This window comes from Haliotis rubra, unplaced genomic scaffold (assembly GCF_003918875.1).
Source record: "Haliotis rubra isolate DU_JTF1 unplaced genomic scaffold, ASM391887v1 Scf451, whole genome shotgun sequence".
Lineage (NCBI taxonomy): Eukaryota > Metazoa > Mollusca > Gastropoda > Lepetellida > Haliotidae > Haliotis > Haliotis rubra.
Window position 1 is genome coordinate 686698 of NW_025767137.1, and position 16737 is coordinate 703434.

A 16737-nucleotide genomic window follows, 5' to 3' on the forward strand; every position below is an offset into this window, starting at 1 on the left:
AAGTTCCTCGTTACAGTGTTAAGGAGGAAGTTATGTGTTGTGTATTGCCCAGTGTTAGTCCTTAGTACTGCATTGTCATAAATCACTTAAAATACCTGTAAGATGCCTTGCCCTGAGAGAAATAGGCTTGTAACACTGCTGTGTGTCCAGGAAGTGCTGTAAGATTCCTTGCCCTGAGAGAAATAGGCTTGTAACACTGCTGTGTGTCCAGGGAGTGCTGTCAGGTGGGGGGCGGGGAAAGCTCTAGTCTCCCTTTATACCGTATATAGTGTGATTGAAGTGCTTGGCTTATGTTTAACTGTTGTGTAAACTGATCGATCAGCATGCACGCGCGGTCAACAGATTTTGCTGGACAGTAACAGTGAGCGACTAATCACATATTAATCACATATTGTAATTAACAACACAATGACATCACTTAACATTGGCACCTGGCGTTAATGCGTCTGTGGTTCTTTTAATGAATCTGCCAGTCTTAATTAGAGGAGGAATGTTTAATTCCTTACATTGTGGAGTAACTAGTGCGTTCTCAAGAGATTAATCCACTACATACAGTGACAAAACCATGATGTGGTATTAGCCACTTGCAATGTAAGCCGTCAGTGCCATAGAAAACTAATTGAAATGTCACCGATAACGTTGATTATCAAGCGATATAGTATGTAACCGATTTGCACATACACAAATCGAATTTCACCTACCCACCTACAGCATGTGTCATTAATAACTCTGGTGGCGGTGGGGTAGCCTAGTGGATAAAGCGTTCGCTCGTCATGCCGAAGACCCGGGTTCGATTCCCCACATGGGTACAGTGTGTGAAGCCCATTTCTTTGTCCCCACGTGATATTGCTGGAATATTGCTAAAAGCGGCATAAAACCATACTCACACACCCTCTCACTCATTAATAACCCTCACCCAGGAAGCAACCCTTCCGATTTGTTTGGTGGGTTTCTTTAGCTTGAACAGCACACTCAGCAATATTGTAGATATGTGAGGGCGGTCAGCAATAAAACATGTCCAGTCTGGGCCAAACAATCCAGTGCCTGACATCACGAACATATACCAGCACAATAGGGAGGACAAGCGTCAAACCAGTCAGCAAGCCTGACTACCTGGGCAGCCTGGTGTTTAAAGCGATTCCTCGTCACACTGAAGACCCGGGTTCGATTCCCCACATGGGAGCAATGTGTGAAGTCCAATTCTGCATTCGTCACCACTCGCCCCTTTCCGTAAACTCGCTATTCGGCTTGTCCCGGAATAACACAAGTAGGTCACGAATGCCCATTTCTGGTGTCCCCCGCCGTACAAACATTTTAATACTTCAGAATTTATCAATGTTTGTATTCCATGCAACATTACAAAGAAAGCAAAATAATAATATTTGAAAAAATGTAAAAGTTACTACTCGGGCGAATAAAATGTGTGTATGTATTATGTACTATAGGCCTGTGGCCTCTTCGGTACCGAATAAAGGTTGATTGATTGACTGTATAAGTGTCCATTGACCCATTTTTATTCTTTTGTCTTCTAGATGTCGCGTTTTCATGTAATTATGTTATGTATGAAGGTTGTGTAAATTATGTATACTTGAGCGGCGTTAACATAAGCCAGTTTAGGTTTCTGTTTTGCAAAATACAAAATGTTCTCTTGTCACCATGTCGGAAGGGGTTCGTTGTTTTATATATCCTTCATGTAATGAACCCCAAAACAATCATTATTTCACATGTATGCGAAGACCGATTACCATTTTGTCTTGAAACAGAAACATGGATCTATTTGGCATCGTAGAGATCTGTTTTTCAATGGTGCAAGAAACGTGTCAGCATGGATTCAAATCCCAGGTTCGTCGTCCTGATTATCTTTCTTGAACTGACAGCCTAACACTTGCGTCTTTTGGTATTACCAAAATATTTAAAGTTTCAGATACATACCATTTCATGATTTCCGTCCTCATCAGCTGACATGATGTGATGTAACTGAAATACTGCTGTGGAGGCATTAAATCGAACAATGTTTGAACACCCCAGTGTTGGTACGTGTCAGTAACTCTCAACTAAATGAAGCAAGTCTAGTTTTCCACAATTCAGGTTATGGATCTCCCATCTACCCTTAATGAAGCAAGTCTAGATTTTCCACGAATTCAGGTTATGGATCTCCCATCTACCCTTAATGAAGCAAGTCTAGATTTTCCACGAATTCAGGTTATGGATCTCCCATCTACCCTTAATGAAGCAAGTCTAGATTTTCCACGAATTCAGGTTATGGATCTCCCATCTACCCTTAATGAAGCAAGTCTAGATTTTCCACGAATTCAGGTTATGGATCTCCCATCTACCCTTAAAGTCTAGTTTTCCACGAATTCAGGTTATGGATCTCCCATCTACCCTTAATGAAGCAAGTCTAGATTTTCCACGAATTCAGGTTATGGATCTCCCATCTACCCTTAATGAAGCAAGTCTAGATTTTCCACGAATTCAGGTTATGGATCTCCCATCTACCCTTAATGAAGCAAGTCTAGATTTTCCACGAATTCAGGTTATGGATCTCCCATCTACCCTTAATGAAGCAAGTCTAGTTTTCCACAATTCAGGTTGTGGATCTCCCATCTCACTGGCGACCAATGACACCTTCAGCATTTCTGACACACGAAACTGACAAGACTTTATAATTGAGTTTATACTCCACGAAGCGTCGATTCCCACTCGTTTTACTGACCGCATTAAGGTCAGTACAACGATCTTATAGTATACTCAAGTGGAATAACCGTACGTTAATATTGAGTGGGGAATATATGTGAATTCAAGATGGCCTCTGTAGATTCCGTGTTAGGAAAGATCCCAAACAATCAACGATTGTCGTAAAAGGAAGACCAAATGGATATCTAGCCCAACGATGTGGGGTATCAATCACTTGGTTTAAACATATTTATTCATGTGATCATGATGGGATTGGCAAACAAGCATAAACATGCTTATACCAATGCCGCTCCCTAACAATGATACAATAGTATTAACAATAATGATAGTGACGTACACATGAGCTGGGTGCAAAACATAACGTGAATCTTTAAAGACAATACTGGCGTTATAATGTGTTACAGTTTGGAAAAAATCGTTGAAGGCAAATAAACTAGTAGCTGTTGTGATCTCAGTATAACAGCAAGGCACGGCATGTACAATAAAACTAAGTTAGGTAAATTGCGAGAATCTCTGGGAAGATATGATGTAGTTATGTACAGATTTGAGTAGTTCCAGATTTACCTGTTCTGATGAGCCCGAATGACCAAATAAGATTGATGACAAATTAAATCCTCTACTAAAGAAGTATGCATTTGATCTCATGTCGTTAAATGTGGGACAGATGAGGAAGAAATGAAGCGCAATCTTCCGTGTGATGCCCGCAGTTACATTCAGGACTATCAGATATATATCAGGAAAACTTATCTTCATTTAGATCGCTACACCCATGCCGAAGTCGGGAGTGGATTATCACTTGTTCAGCTATGTACAGGCCAGCGTCAACACTGTTGAGAAAAGCGATAAGAAATATTCAGACGAGGAAGCAGCTAATGATGCTAGAATAAACCTGCGTTCACGGGACTCTAGGTGTGGAAGTTTAATCCTAGTATCGTGTAAAGGTGATGAATTAATCATGAAGATGGACTCATGTCAGCGTTTACCCGAATGAATAAAATCAAGTGTCATTTAATGAAAATTGTTTGTGATTGAGGAAATAAATAATTTGCATTTAAATAATTTGTGTTTAAAGAATCTGTTTTCATCTGCGACAGACACCTAATCGCCAGCACAGGTGTGATTAGGTGCCTGACAAAGATGATTTCATCCAAACACAATTGCGACCTTAACTTCATTCGGTAACTTTTGTTATTCAGCATCCAACCTGTCACTAAATAACGGACCTGTGGATGGTAGGTACACAATATAATTCTGCAACAAATTGTCATATTTGAGATATTTATTCGTCTGCAAATCACTGCAGTAGGTTAAATATATCGATTAAAATGAAAGTTGTCAACCAGGAGATTCAGAATCTGTCGCCCCAAGAAGATTAACATATACCCAAATCAGGTGTCCTCAGTCAATAAAACCGTTTTATTTTCTGGTTGTATTTTCTGGTTGGATCTACAAAAACATTAAAACACGTATGATTATAAATTATTATACAACATTACATTATGATTGTGTGACGGCCTAGGAGTTTAAAACGTGTGTCCAAAATGGCGTTGCTGATGTACTGGTTGGCTAGGCAACCATTTGAAACTTCTCAAACACTTATACGAAAAGTGAAACCATCAAATCAGGATTGGCAGTAGTGAGTGAGTATGGTTTTAGGCCGCATTTGCAACATTCCAGCAATTTCACGGAGGTGGACACCATATATGCTCCTGACACATTGTAAACTTATGTAGAATCGAACCCGGGTCTTCAGCGTGCTGAGCAGACGCTGTAACAATTGGCCTACACAACTGCCCTTGGGATCGACAGTAAATACACGTCCAAGTTTCTGGAGGGGTCGTATAAAGTGTTTCTTAACAAGATGTCCTAAATCTCTCAACCAGTGTCACACCAATCATCAACACAGGAGTATAGGCAAATGAACGTTCTTCTCCACAACTGTAGCTTCTGATTCGGCAGCGTCTGTGGTATCGACGCCCCCTGAACAGTCTGGACTCTCCCTGTAGCTGTTGAACATCACAGCCACGTCATCGGGCAGTGGAGTCCAGTCCGTGTCTATCTCACACATGGCGCTGAAGAAACTGACTTTATCCAGGGCAGGGAGTTGAGTGTGTGGGTCATCTGTGTCTACACTGCTCAGTTCTAGTCGGGAGTAGTTTGTTAAACTGGGATCATGCTCCTTGGGTTCATCTGTGTCTACACTGCTCACTTCTTGTCGGGAGTAGTTTGTTAAACTGGAATCACGATCCTTGGGTTCAAACTGCAACCGAACAATAGTAACAACTTATACATTAAATCACAATGGAAGTATATTTTGGGTTATATATTTGTTCCATTGATGTGAGGAAGATAACTGTCTTAACTTCATTTGTCATATACCTGAAACCCAAGCTGTCACCACCTCTCATCTTGTAATTAATACTAATTATATTATTTAAAATGCAATATTAAAATGCTTGATACGTTAAGTATGCTGTATGAAGAAAATACCACTTGAAACAGTTTGAGATTACAAATTAAGATTTTTCGGGTGGAGTCCCAATGGGATCCAATTTACACTTTACAAAGGAAGTATATTCCTCATTATAACATTTTCTACATATGACAACTTTCTGAGAGGCGTTTTCCTTTCATCATTTAGGTCCATGTGGAGGCATGTTGATTTACATTAAACCTTTTCACACGCTTTTATCAGAATAATAGTGACAAAATACCAGCAGTGTACACGATGACAACATCTGCTTTATGTTTAAATACTTACCGTGATTTCGCCGGGTAAACCCTCGTGAACAAGGGTATCTTTATCTGGAACCACTGTCTCTTGAGTTCGATTCACCATAGACTTGGATGGAAGCTGTGTTGACATTGGCACATGGGGTAGACACATGCCAATGTGTCCGCTGTGAGACCTAAGTTGCTCATTGGACGAAGGTACATTTGAACACCCGTCGCCATCTTGTGGGTGACCTTGACCTTGTCTCTCAGAAAGGGATGATGACACGACTGATTTGGGCAGTATTCTTCTGAGTTTCGTGGAAGGCCTTTCGTGTAGCAAATGTGGTGTTCCTGTTTTCTTGACATGCGAACCATCATAATGGTCTCGTTGGTTTTCTTTCACCGGAAGTACCCTAGGCACAGCCGCGGGGCTGAAGGTCTGTACATTATAAACCATTAGCGGACTTGAAACCTGTTTGTCGGCAATTCTAGTGTTAGGTGCTTCGACGGATATCTGGTTAGAAACTTTGTCCAGTTTGGGTTCACCTAGCAGTCCAGTGAAATTGACGTCTGACGCACTGCCATTGCAACTATTGTCCGATCTCCCGTCGAGGCTGACAGCCACAGAAGACAAACTGTCTGCTTCCGGTTTTCTAATTTCAGTTGTATGAGACAGTTTGTAGCAAGGATTTGAAAGCAGTCCACTTTGCTGACTTTGTAATTCTTTTCTGAGTTCTAAGCAATTCCCAGTGTTTATGATGCTCTGCGCTGGTGGTATGTTGCTCAGGTCGATCAGCTGTCTGTTACCTGTACTTTGTTTCGCCGCCGTCGTTTCCATGGCAGGTGATTGTGCGACTGCATCTCTTATTTCTGATGGTTGTATCGCATGAGCAAACGAAGATGTGGTTGGTTTTATTTGTCGTTTAACTTTCGCCCTCCTGTTCTGAAACCATATCTGTAAAGTAAAACAAATGAATAAACTTTCCCATGTATTGTAGGCAAGCTGAACATCTGTCAGATTCTTTGATTTGAGTAAGAAAACGGCATCAGATGGTCTGACCTGCTTAAATGGTTGATGCATGTCATTGTATCCAAATTGCGTAGAGCGATGATGTGATGTGATTCACAGGATTACCTGGTCCAGGTTCGATTATTTACAGACCGCCGCCAAATAAGGTGGAGTATCGCTAATCTTTCAAAGGTTGATCACCTTCAGAGTTCCGACCAAAACCGAAACAGGGAACTGTATCATTTCAATTTAAGATCCCAACTCCATAAGGTCACGCAAATCCCTGTGCTGTGTTGCCTCCCTTAGTCACGCCAGGATCGTGAATCCAGCTATTTAATCATTGATCAAACAGAGCCACATCAGCAATGGTAAAAGGTCGGCTTCTCTGTTTGTCTTTATGAACAACCGCACATGTCAACCGACATTCCGTACAAACAGCGTTTAACACACGTCACTACCTTTTTGCTAAACACCAGATGTTTCAATGACATACAATCAATGAAGGTGTGGGGTAACCTAGTGATTCAACACTCCGTCGCCACGCCCAAGACCCGGGTTCGATTCCCAACATGGGTACAGTGAGGGAAGCCCATTTCTGGTGTCCTCCCCCGTGCTGGAATATTGCTGAAAGAGGCTTAAAGCTAAACTCACTCACTCAGTACGGGTGTAATCTTTATCTAATCTTACCCTAACATGGGCTTCGTCCAGATCTAACTCCTGAGCAAGGTCGTCTTTGGCGGGAGGGTCGATGTAGCCGTCATTGTTGTTGAAGGTTGCCTCCAGTTTCTTCAGCTGCGCCTTCGTGAAATTATGTCTCCGTCGTCTCGGGTATGTGTTCTCTATTGTTGTTGCCGTTGATGAAGATAGCATTTCGTACTGGAAATTGGAACAGTTGTCATAAAATATAGCGACGACGCTCGATTACATTCCCCACATGGGTACAATGTGTGAAGCCCATTTCGGGTGTTCTCCGCCGTGATATTGCTGGAATATTGCTAAAGGCGGTGTGAAACTTAACTCACCCTTAATGCATTCGAAACTGCTATTGATATCAGTGAATGTGGACAGATAACCCCTCTTGAACTGTTTCGAGTGAAATCGTTTGGTTAAGTGATTTTCCAGATGAACGAATCGTTAATAAGTAGTACTGTCCCTTTACTCAAATGTTCCCCAAATTTGTGAACCGAAGCTTTCTGTATTAACAGAGGTAAAGAGGTCCCATTGTATATATCGTCGAATTTCGCACTCTATAATATAGTCTAAGATGTGCATCTATTCAAACATAATTTTCAACAATACCCACACTATACTATGTTAATTTGGGGACTACCCTTTCTGATCCCAAATGAATGTATAATCTTTCAGATCGTTCACGCATAAGGTCTTAAGATCAGATGCTTTAAGAAACCTATGTTTGGACAGAGATGTCGCAGTGCAAGACTGAAAATAGTTGACGTTATGCTTAGTCAGCTCTTCTGCTTAAGGAAGGCTTGACATACACGAGTATACTCGTGATTTAACCTGTGTTTTAAATTGTAAGTTATATTGTAATGTTAAAATGTGTAAACACATTAAGATGCAATATCAAAACTCTTGATGCGTTGAGCATGACTTTTCTCGAAAATGCCAGTTGTAACATTTATATTTGGGATTACTTTCATAGTAAATTACAATTTCTAGGAGTTCCAATGGGATATTCCAATTTACACTTCACAAAGGAAGTATATTCCTCAGTAAAACATATGAGTACAGTGTATATGATGTCAACATCTGCTTAATGTTTTAATACTTACCGTGATTTCACCGGGTAAACCTTCGTGAACAAGGGTATCTTTATCTGGAACCACTGTCTCTTGAGTTCGATCCACCATGGATGACTTGGATGGAAGCTGCGTTGGCACTGGCACATGGGGTAGACACATGCCAATGCTTTCGCTGTGAGACCTGAGCTGCTCATTGGACGAAGGTACATTTGAACACCCGTCGCCATCTTGTGGGTGACCTTGACCTTGTCTCTCAGAAAGGGATGATGACACGGCTGATTTTGGCAGTATTCCTCTGAGCTTCGTGGAAGGCCTTTCGTGTGGCAAATGTGGTGTCCCTGTTTTCTTAACATGCCAACAATCATAATGGTCTCGTGGGTTTTCTTTCACCGGAAGTACCCTAGGCACAGCCGTCGGGCTGAAGGTCTGTACATTATAAACCATTAGCGGACTTGAAACCTGAGTGTCGGCAATTCCAGTGTTAGGTGCTTCGACGGATATCTGGTTAGAAACTTTGTCCAGTTTGGGTTCACCTAGCAGTCCAGTGTAATTGACGTCTGACGCACTGCCTTTGCAAGTGCTTTCCGATCTCCCGTCGAGACTGACGAGCACGGAAGACAAACTGTCAGCTTCCGGTTTTCTAATTTCAGTTGTATGACACGGTTTGTAGCAAAGATTTGAAAGCAGTCCACTTTGCAATTCTTTTCTGAGTTCTAAGCAATTCCCAGTGTTTATGATGCTCTGCTCTGGTGGTATGTTGCTCAGGTCGAACAGCTGTCTGTTACCTGTACTTTGTTTCGCCGCCGTCGTTTCCATGGCAGGTGATTGTGCGACTGCATCTCTTATTTCTGATGGTTGTATCGCATGAGCAAACGAAGATAATGTTGGCTTTATTTGTCGTTTAACTTTCGCCCTCCTGTTCTGAAACCATATCTGTAAAGTAAAACAAGTGAATAAAATTTCCCATGTAAGCTGAACATCTGTCAGATTCTTTGATTTGAGTAAGAAAACGGCATCAGATGATCTGACCTGGTTGATGCATGTCATTGTATCCAAATTGCGTAGAGCGATGATGTAATGTGATTCACAGGATTACCTGGTCCAGGTTCGATTATTTACAGACCGCCGCCAAATAAGGTGGAGTATCGATAATCTTTCAAACAGCAAACGAGTTCAGTTACACAAATTGTATAAGGTTGATCACCTGCAGGTCATTTTTTCAAAGTTACCTCCCTTAATCACACCAGGATCGTGAATCCAGCTATTTTATCATTGATCAAACAGAGCCACATCAGCAATGGTAAAACGTCGGCTTCTCTGTTTGTCTTTATTAACAAACGCACATGTCAACCGACATTCCGTACAAACGGCGTTTAACACACGTCACTACCTTTTTGCAAACACCAGATGTTTCAATGACATACAATCAATGAAGGTGTGGGGTAGCCTAGTGATTAAACACTCCGTCGCCACGCCCAAGACCCGGGTTCGATTCCCAACATGGGTACAGTGAGGGAAGCCCATTTCTGGTGTCCTCCGCCGTGCTGGAATATTGCTGAAAGAGGCCTAAAGCTAAACTCACTCACTCAGTACGGGTGTAATCTTTATCTAATCTTACCCTAACATGGGCTTCGTCCAGATCTAACTCCTGAGCAAGGTCGTCTTTGGCGGGAGGGTCGATGTAGCCGTCATTGTTGTTGAAGGTTGCCTCCAGTTTTTCAGCTGCGCCTTCGTGAAATTATGTCTCCGTCGTCTCGGGTATGTGTTCTCTATTGTTGTTGCCGTTGATGAAGAGAGCATTTCGTACTGGAAATTGGAACAGTTGTCATGAAATATAGCGACGACGCTCAATTCAACCGTTGCGCTAAAAGGACATACTAGCTGACAGACCAGAGAAGCTAAAATTGTTAAATGTCTCCAACACTTGATCAGTCTGACGTAATCACATCTGTCGAACTAATTAAAATAAATTCGCTACTAAATATCATACATTATAATATTGAGTCCATGCAAACATATACTGAACATCGTTGAAAACGCACCAGGCTAAAATTGTCCATATTTTCATCAAGATGGATTTCAGCATGACAATGATCAATGAATATAACTAACATGAAGTCGAAGGGCATGTCCAGTTGAAAAAATGCTTTAGAAATAAATTCCTGTCCACAGTATGACTCAAAATTCCAACATGCAGCCACGCCATGAAAAAAGATCGAATTTCATTCTGAAATCATACTGACTGTGACATTAATTGCAGGTGTATGAGAACCGATTCGCATTGCTTCACTAACGATTGTGAAACGAGGACAGAGATGCCGAGGTTAACACCTCACAAAAGAGAACGTGCACTAGGCATGATTCAGGTTGGCACCAGCAGCAGGGATATTGCTCGACAACTTGGACTTGGCCACTTCATAGACGACATCAGTAGACATGCAGCACCTGTGACCTTCAGTGACCTTGGCAACAACGTGTTGCGACGCTCCATCAGGATCGCCATATTGACCTTGTCAATTGTCATTTGACACTGCCGACTGCCAGGACTGCTGCACTAGTTCAAGGTTGACGTGGGGGTCATCAGCGCTGACTCCATGCGACGCCGTCTACACGCTACAGGGCTCCATGCTCGACGTCCTTACGTTGGACCAATTCTGACTGACAGACACCGTAATGAGTGTATACAATGGGCTAGCAGGCATTTTCAGTAAATGTTACAACAATGACATGGTGTGGTAGTCACTGACGAGTCACGTCTTCATCTACGTAATGCTGACGGTCGACTACGTGTTTAGCGTAGACGTGGTGAACGTTATGCTGATGAGTGTGTGGTTCAGGCAGACCTTTGGGTGGTGGGAGTGTCATGGTCTGGGGTGGAATAAATTACAATCACAGGGCTGCCTTCATGTCTGTCAAGGGAGAATTAATGCCCTTTATTACCGTGAGCAGATTCTTCAGAATCGCACCGTATCTGTCTTCAATCACCACCAAGATGTCCATACTTTTCAACAGGACAACGCACAGGCACACACAACAAGACTTTCCATGCATTATCTGGCCCAGCAACACATCTAGGTTATTCATTGGCCAGCATCGCCAGATGTATCCCCCATGGAGCACTTGTGGGACGAAGTTGGTCAAAGTCTTTCGCGGCGACAACAGATGCGAAACATCCGGGAACTTGAGGCTGCACTACTGCAGAAGTGGAATGCCATCCTCAAGAACTCTATCCGGACGCTTTTTGACTCAATGAGGAGACGTTGAACTGCATGTGTGAATGCAAATGGCGGTCACACGCGATATTCGATTTGACCCCACGTGTGTTTGATCCTTTCTGACTGTGGAACATTTCAATGAATGAGCGTCCATCTGTTATTATCCACTCAAAAAATATCAATCCCTTACACGTGCTTTTAATAATCTGAACTTTTATAAGTGGTGCGTTTTCAATGATGTTCAGTATATAACATACAGACTCCCTTGTCGTCACGATGGAGACCCGGGTTCGATTCCCTAAAATCTGTCGGGTTCGATTCCCCACGTAGGTACAATGTGTGAAGCCCATTTCGTGTGTTCTCCACCGTGATATTGCTGGAATGTTGCTAAAAGAGGTGTAAAACTTAACTCACTCACTCACCCTTTATGCATTCGAAACTGCTATTGATATCGGTGTCTGTGGACAGATAACCCCCTTTTAACGGTTTCGAGTAAAATCGTTTGGTTAAGTAATTTTCCAGATGAACGAATCGTTGATAAGTACAATGCCGTCCGGTAGTTCCGCGCACCTAAGCACATCGATCGCTACACGGCAACTAACGTCTCTTATTTTTTGTGTTTTACTTGACTAAACATTCCGGTATGCATCATATTTACATCATATATATAAGTTTTATTGACGTATAAGATTCTATTGACGCCATATCGCGTGCTGTCCGGTAATTTTACGCAGCAACTGAGGCGCATAACATCCAGCTGGAGATCCGAAGTATGGAAGCGTATTAGGGCCAGATTATTTTCAAAAATCACTTCATCAATGTAAGGAAGAGTGTTTCATATTAAATCCAATTATGAATAATGAAGAAAAAGGTTTAAAAGTCTGAAGAAAACGAATTTTCATAAAACTGTCAATTTATCTGTCAATTACTGTTATTTACTTACCTTTAGTGATAAAAAGCCAGTCCCTTGTAGAAATGTCACGATTTCAAGCGTAAATGTGGCAGGAGACGATTTTACCTTCGATACGGAAGTACGCTATTGAATTACCGGACGCGCGGAATTACCGGACTCGCTTGTAGTATTGTCCCTTTAGTCAAACTTTCCCCAATTATCATCCATGGACGGGCATTATCATCCATGAAAATGAAGTTAGGACCCGCTTGTTGCACCAGAGGAATGATTACAGGTAGGTTTTAACCGATCAAACTGCATGTGTAAAGAGTGGAGCACATTCATGCCACACATTTTGCATGTTGTTTCTGAGGGTGGTTGTGTTCGGGTGATGTTATCAATGTTATCAGATAAATCAGTTTGACAGTCACTAAAGGTTATGTTTTCTTTGAATATTGACCTTTCAGTAACATATGCCGGCTAAAATCGAGATTAGTAAAGATATTACACTGAAAATATACTAAACAGCAAAAGAAATTTGGTAGTTTCCTTCGCAGAAACGGATAACTGAAAACTCATTTAATGTTTTGATTGTATATTTTTGACAACATCTCCAACTTTACCTGAGCAAAAACATTCCTTCCCAAACTCAGAATGGAACCCAGGAAATGGTCTCAAAAACGCAACCTGATCTCTTAGATGGTACGGTGTTCTCAATGTTTTTCATGCAACTCTTGTTGCGCGTGCTGTTCACAAGGATCTGGGGCTCCTTTCACGTAGCAACCTTACTAAAGTTAACATTGCTACCTTAGTGACTTACGATCACTTTAGCGCTTTGTGAAAGGAGGCCCAGCCCTATAAAATGCACCCCCAAACCTGGTTGAAACATTCACATTACAACGTCAGCAGGATGCCCCTTCTCACGACAGCTCAGAGGAACCAGGCGCTAGGAAGACTTGAAGTTGGCCACACTGCACAAGATGTTGCCAATCACTTCCTGGTCAACGTTCGGACCATCTACAGGCTGCAGCAACGTTTCCGGGCAACCAATACCACAAATGATCGCCCCCGTACTGGCAGACCAAGGGTGACCACAAGACGACAAGACCGCCATGTTGTGCGACAGCATGTACAGAATCCCTTCATGCAGGCATCCGAAACAGCACGCCAGACAGTGGGGACACACGGAAGACCAATCAGTACTGATACAGTACGCCGACGTCTTAACAGCGGGAACCTCCATTGCCGTAGACCTTACCGTGGACCTATCCTCACCCCTCGTCATTGGCGTGAACGTCTACAGTTTTCCCTACAACACCAAAACTGGCGATACAGGAAATGAAGAACTGTTCTGTTCACAGATGAGAGTCGGTACTGCGTAACAACTGCAGATGGCAGAACAAGAATATGGCGACGACGTGGAAAGAGACTCTTGGAGAGGTGCAAGCATCATGGTATTGGGTGGAATAGGCCTGAACCCGAGAGTGGGTCCTGTGGTGTTCCAGAACTTTGGTCCAGGAAGAGGAGGCGGCATCACAGCGGTGCGCTACATCGACCAAGCTCTCAGACACCACGTCGCCGGAACAACATTTTCGAGCATGACAGCGCCCGGGCCCATACTGCCAGAGCTACACGGGACTTCCTACAGCAGAACGGTGTCAACATTATGCAGTGGTCAGCCCTTAGTCCTGATTTAAACCCAGTTGAACATCTTTAAGATGGAAACAGAGGAGACTGAATAATGTCATACCAAGGCTGAACACAGCCGATTTATTGCGCCAGGCCTTTCCGCGAGTGTGGTTCCAGGTGCCAGTGACCTTCATCAATCGATTGGTGCACTCCATGCATAGACGCTGTGCTGCAGTTAATGCCGCTCGTGGTTATTCATTGATGTGTAAAGATATTGTACACAAAATATGTTTTGATCCGCTTATTATGTCCATTTCTGTAATGATTTGATTACAGTGCCATGACACCATGAATTATTACTAGCCAGTCAGGTCAGTGACGGTGGATTTTTACTAGCTAGCTAGTTAGAGGGCCAGTGGCTATTTCGCACACTGATTTACACGAGGTTAACCTACACAATCCGTTCCCATTTATATAATTTCGACACATTAATATAAGTTACATGTACATATAAAATGATATACACTTGAAGAGCATCTGTAACTCGTAAACGTCCACGCCCGAGAAATACATTCCACCACTGACAGGTAGTGATCACACCGGGTGTTTGAGAGAGGGTACCCGCTATTCACAGTTTGCTGCCAATTCTCTGTAATTATAAATTATTATCCCTTTAAGGATTAACGTACTACATAATATCAGGATAGAAGAATTTGGAGCATTTTATTTATTGCGTCCATATGCCCATTCACTGTGGTAAGGAGAGGATTGTGTTGTTTTACGTCAATGGATAGTTTGGTTTGAAATCAGATTCACCCGAAGCGCTCGTTAAATCACTAGTGTTCATACATTTATGTAAGTCACTGAAAAGTCTAAAGCCGAAACAGCTCGCTTGAAAACATATATCAAATCATAAACATTTATACCCAGTGTGACCTGATGTGCCGTTATACATCAGGACGTGTGTGAATATTGCGAAGACACAGGACAAGTAACATATGTATCTAAGTGAAAGCTTTTGACGTGCCTAACTGACGCAAGTATGCACGGCGAATTGCGGCACTTAAGGCGACGTTTTTGAAATCAGCACTTAGCAATATTCCATCTATATGACGACTCACGCTGGACAGGTGATCTAGTGATTGTCATCGCAGGGGTCTACGTGCGCGATTTGGATACGATTACATGACATCAACCGAATCGGCGAGTCTGACCACCTGATTGTAAGGGGGACTCGTAGAGAGCTTCAGTGACACATTCAGTGTTGATGATATCATAACATAACGGCAGACATTTGGTGAGTATCTGATGGTTGATTGAACAACAAATCAACAAAACCAACTGGCCTTGTCAAGCTGGCAATCGTCCTGGTTCTCAGGGGGACCTTGGGCAGAGTGAAAAAAGCGTGCAAGTAAGATCGCACATGGGAAATATTTCCACGCTCGTTCTTTCTGACGTAAATGTATATATTTTTGTTTGTTTTATTTTGGTTGGGCTTTTTTGTTATTCTAAGAATCTACATCTAAACGCCGCTCTATGCAATAAACAAGAAGTTGTTATCCATAAAGTGGTATGCCTCATAACTGACTCATCAACTTCTAGAATGCCTATAAAACAATTGGCTGGGGCGATCCTGTAAGTTCCTCGTTCAGTGTTAAGGAGGAAGTTTCGATGTTATAGGTTGTGTATTACCCAGTGTTAGTCCTTAGTATTACATTGTCATAAATCACTTAAAATACCTGTAAGATGCCTTGCCCTGAGAGAAATAGGCTTGTAACACTGCAGTGTGACCAGGAAGAGCTGTCAGGTGGGAGCGGCGGTGAACGCTCTAGTCTCCCTTTATACCGTACAGTGTGATTATACCGTACAGTGTGATTGAAGTGCTTGGCTTATGTTTTAACTGTTGTGTAAACTGATCGGTCAGCATGCACGCGCGGTCAACAGTTTTGGCTGGACAGTAACAGTGAGTGACTAATCACATATTGTAACTAACAATACAATGGCATCACTTAAAATTCGCACCTGGCGTTAATGCGTCTGTGGTTCTCTTAATGAAACTGCCTCGTCTTAATTAGAGGGGGAATCTTTAATTCCTGACATTGTGGAGTAACTAATGCGCAGCGAGGCATTGCTGTTGAAACCACTTTTCACCCTAGCTGGGGTGAAATTAGAGAATCGTTTGAACTCCGATTTCGCGGGTCTTTCCTGCTAGGGGTTAATCTAGAGGGGGAATGCCCCACTATGCTATACGTGTTTATAACTTAGGCGACAATGGCGAGCTTAGGCGAGCTTGAGGCGACAATGGATGATATGACAAAATCTAGTCCCAAAATTTAAATCAAAGGATCAAAGGAATTGTGAGTTTCTGTTGGATTTATCACGGTTTTAGATTAATTCAGGGAAATAGCGATAACAGCTCCATCGGGCAATGAAATATAAACTTACATGCGTCAGTGCATCTGCTATTGTAATGATTTACGATGATTTACAGCGAATTGCCGAATGGGCAGAAAAATGGGTATCATTTAATCCCAATAAGACAGTCAATATGCTTTACTCGTAAATTGCAACCAACTCCAATGCCGAACCTAACCATGAATGGTAATGTCATTAATTCCGTACAAAGTCATAAACATTTAGGTCTTATACTTCAGCATGATTGCTCATGGAATGACGACTGTGCTAAAAAATGTTGCACCAGTGGTGAATTGTCAAAGAAGTCTCAAATATCGTTTAAACCGAAAAACATGTACAGACAGTTCATATTACCAGTTTTTGATTATTGCAGTCATATATGGAATAATTGTACTAAACAGC

At 42.3% G+C, this 16737-nt stretch overlaps 2 protein-coding genes across 2 annotated transcripts in view; both read right to left on the bottom strand.

The window, feature by feature from the left end:
• LOC124289924 overlaps window positions 1-7208 on the bottom strand; it is a 50222-nt gene extending 43014 nt beyond the window's left edge. Inside the window, exon 1 of the mRNA XM_046726595.1 lies at window positions 7109-7208. The gene's annotated coding sequence lies outside the window, so the exon portion shown is untranslated. The remainder of the gene's footprint in view (window positions 1-7108) is intronic.
• On the bottom strand, window positions 4538-5994 carry LOC124289925. Its single transcript, XM_046726597.1, has 2 exons — window positions 5459-5994; window positions 4538-4957 (listed from the first exon to the last, which is right to left on the bottom strand). The coding sequence occupies exons 1-2, from the start codon at window positions 5867-5869 to the stop codon at window positions 4595-4597; spliced, it is 774 nt and encodes a 257-aa protein (XP_046582553.1). The 5' UTR covers window positions 5870-5994; the 3' UTR covers window positions 4538-4594.
• Window positions 7209-16737: the final 9529 nt, after the last annotated feature.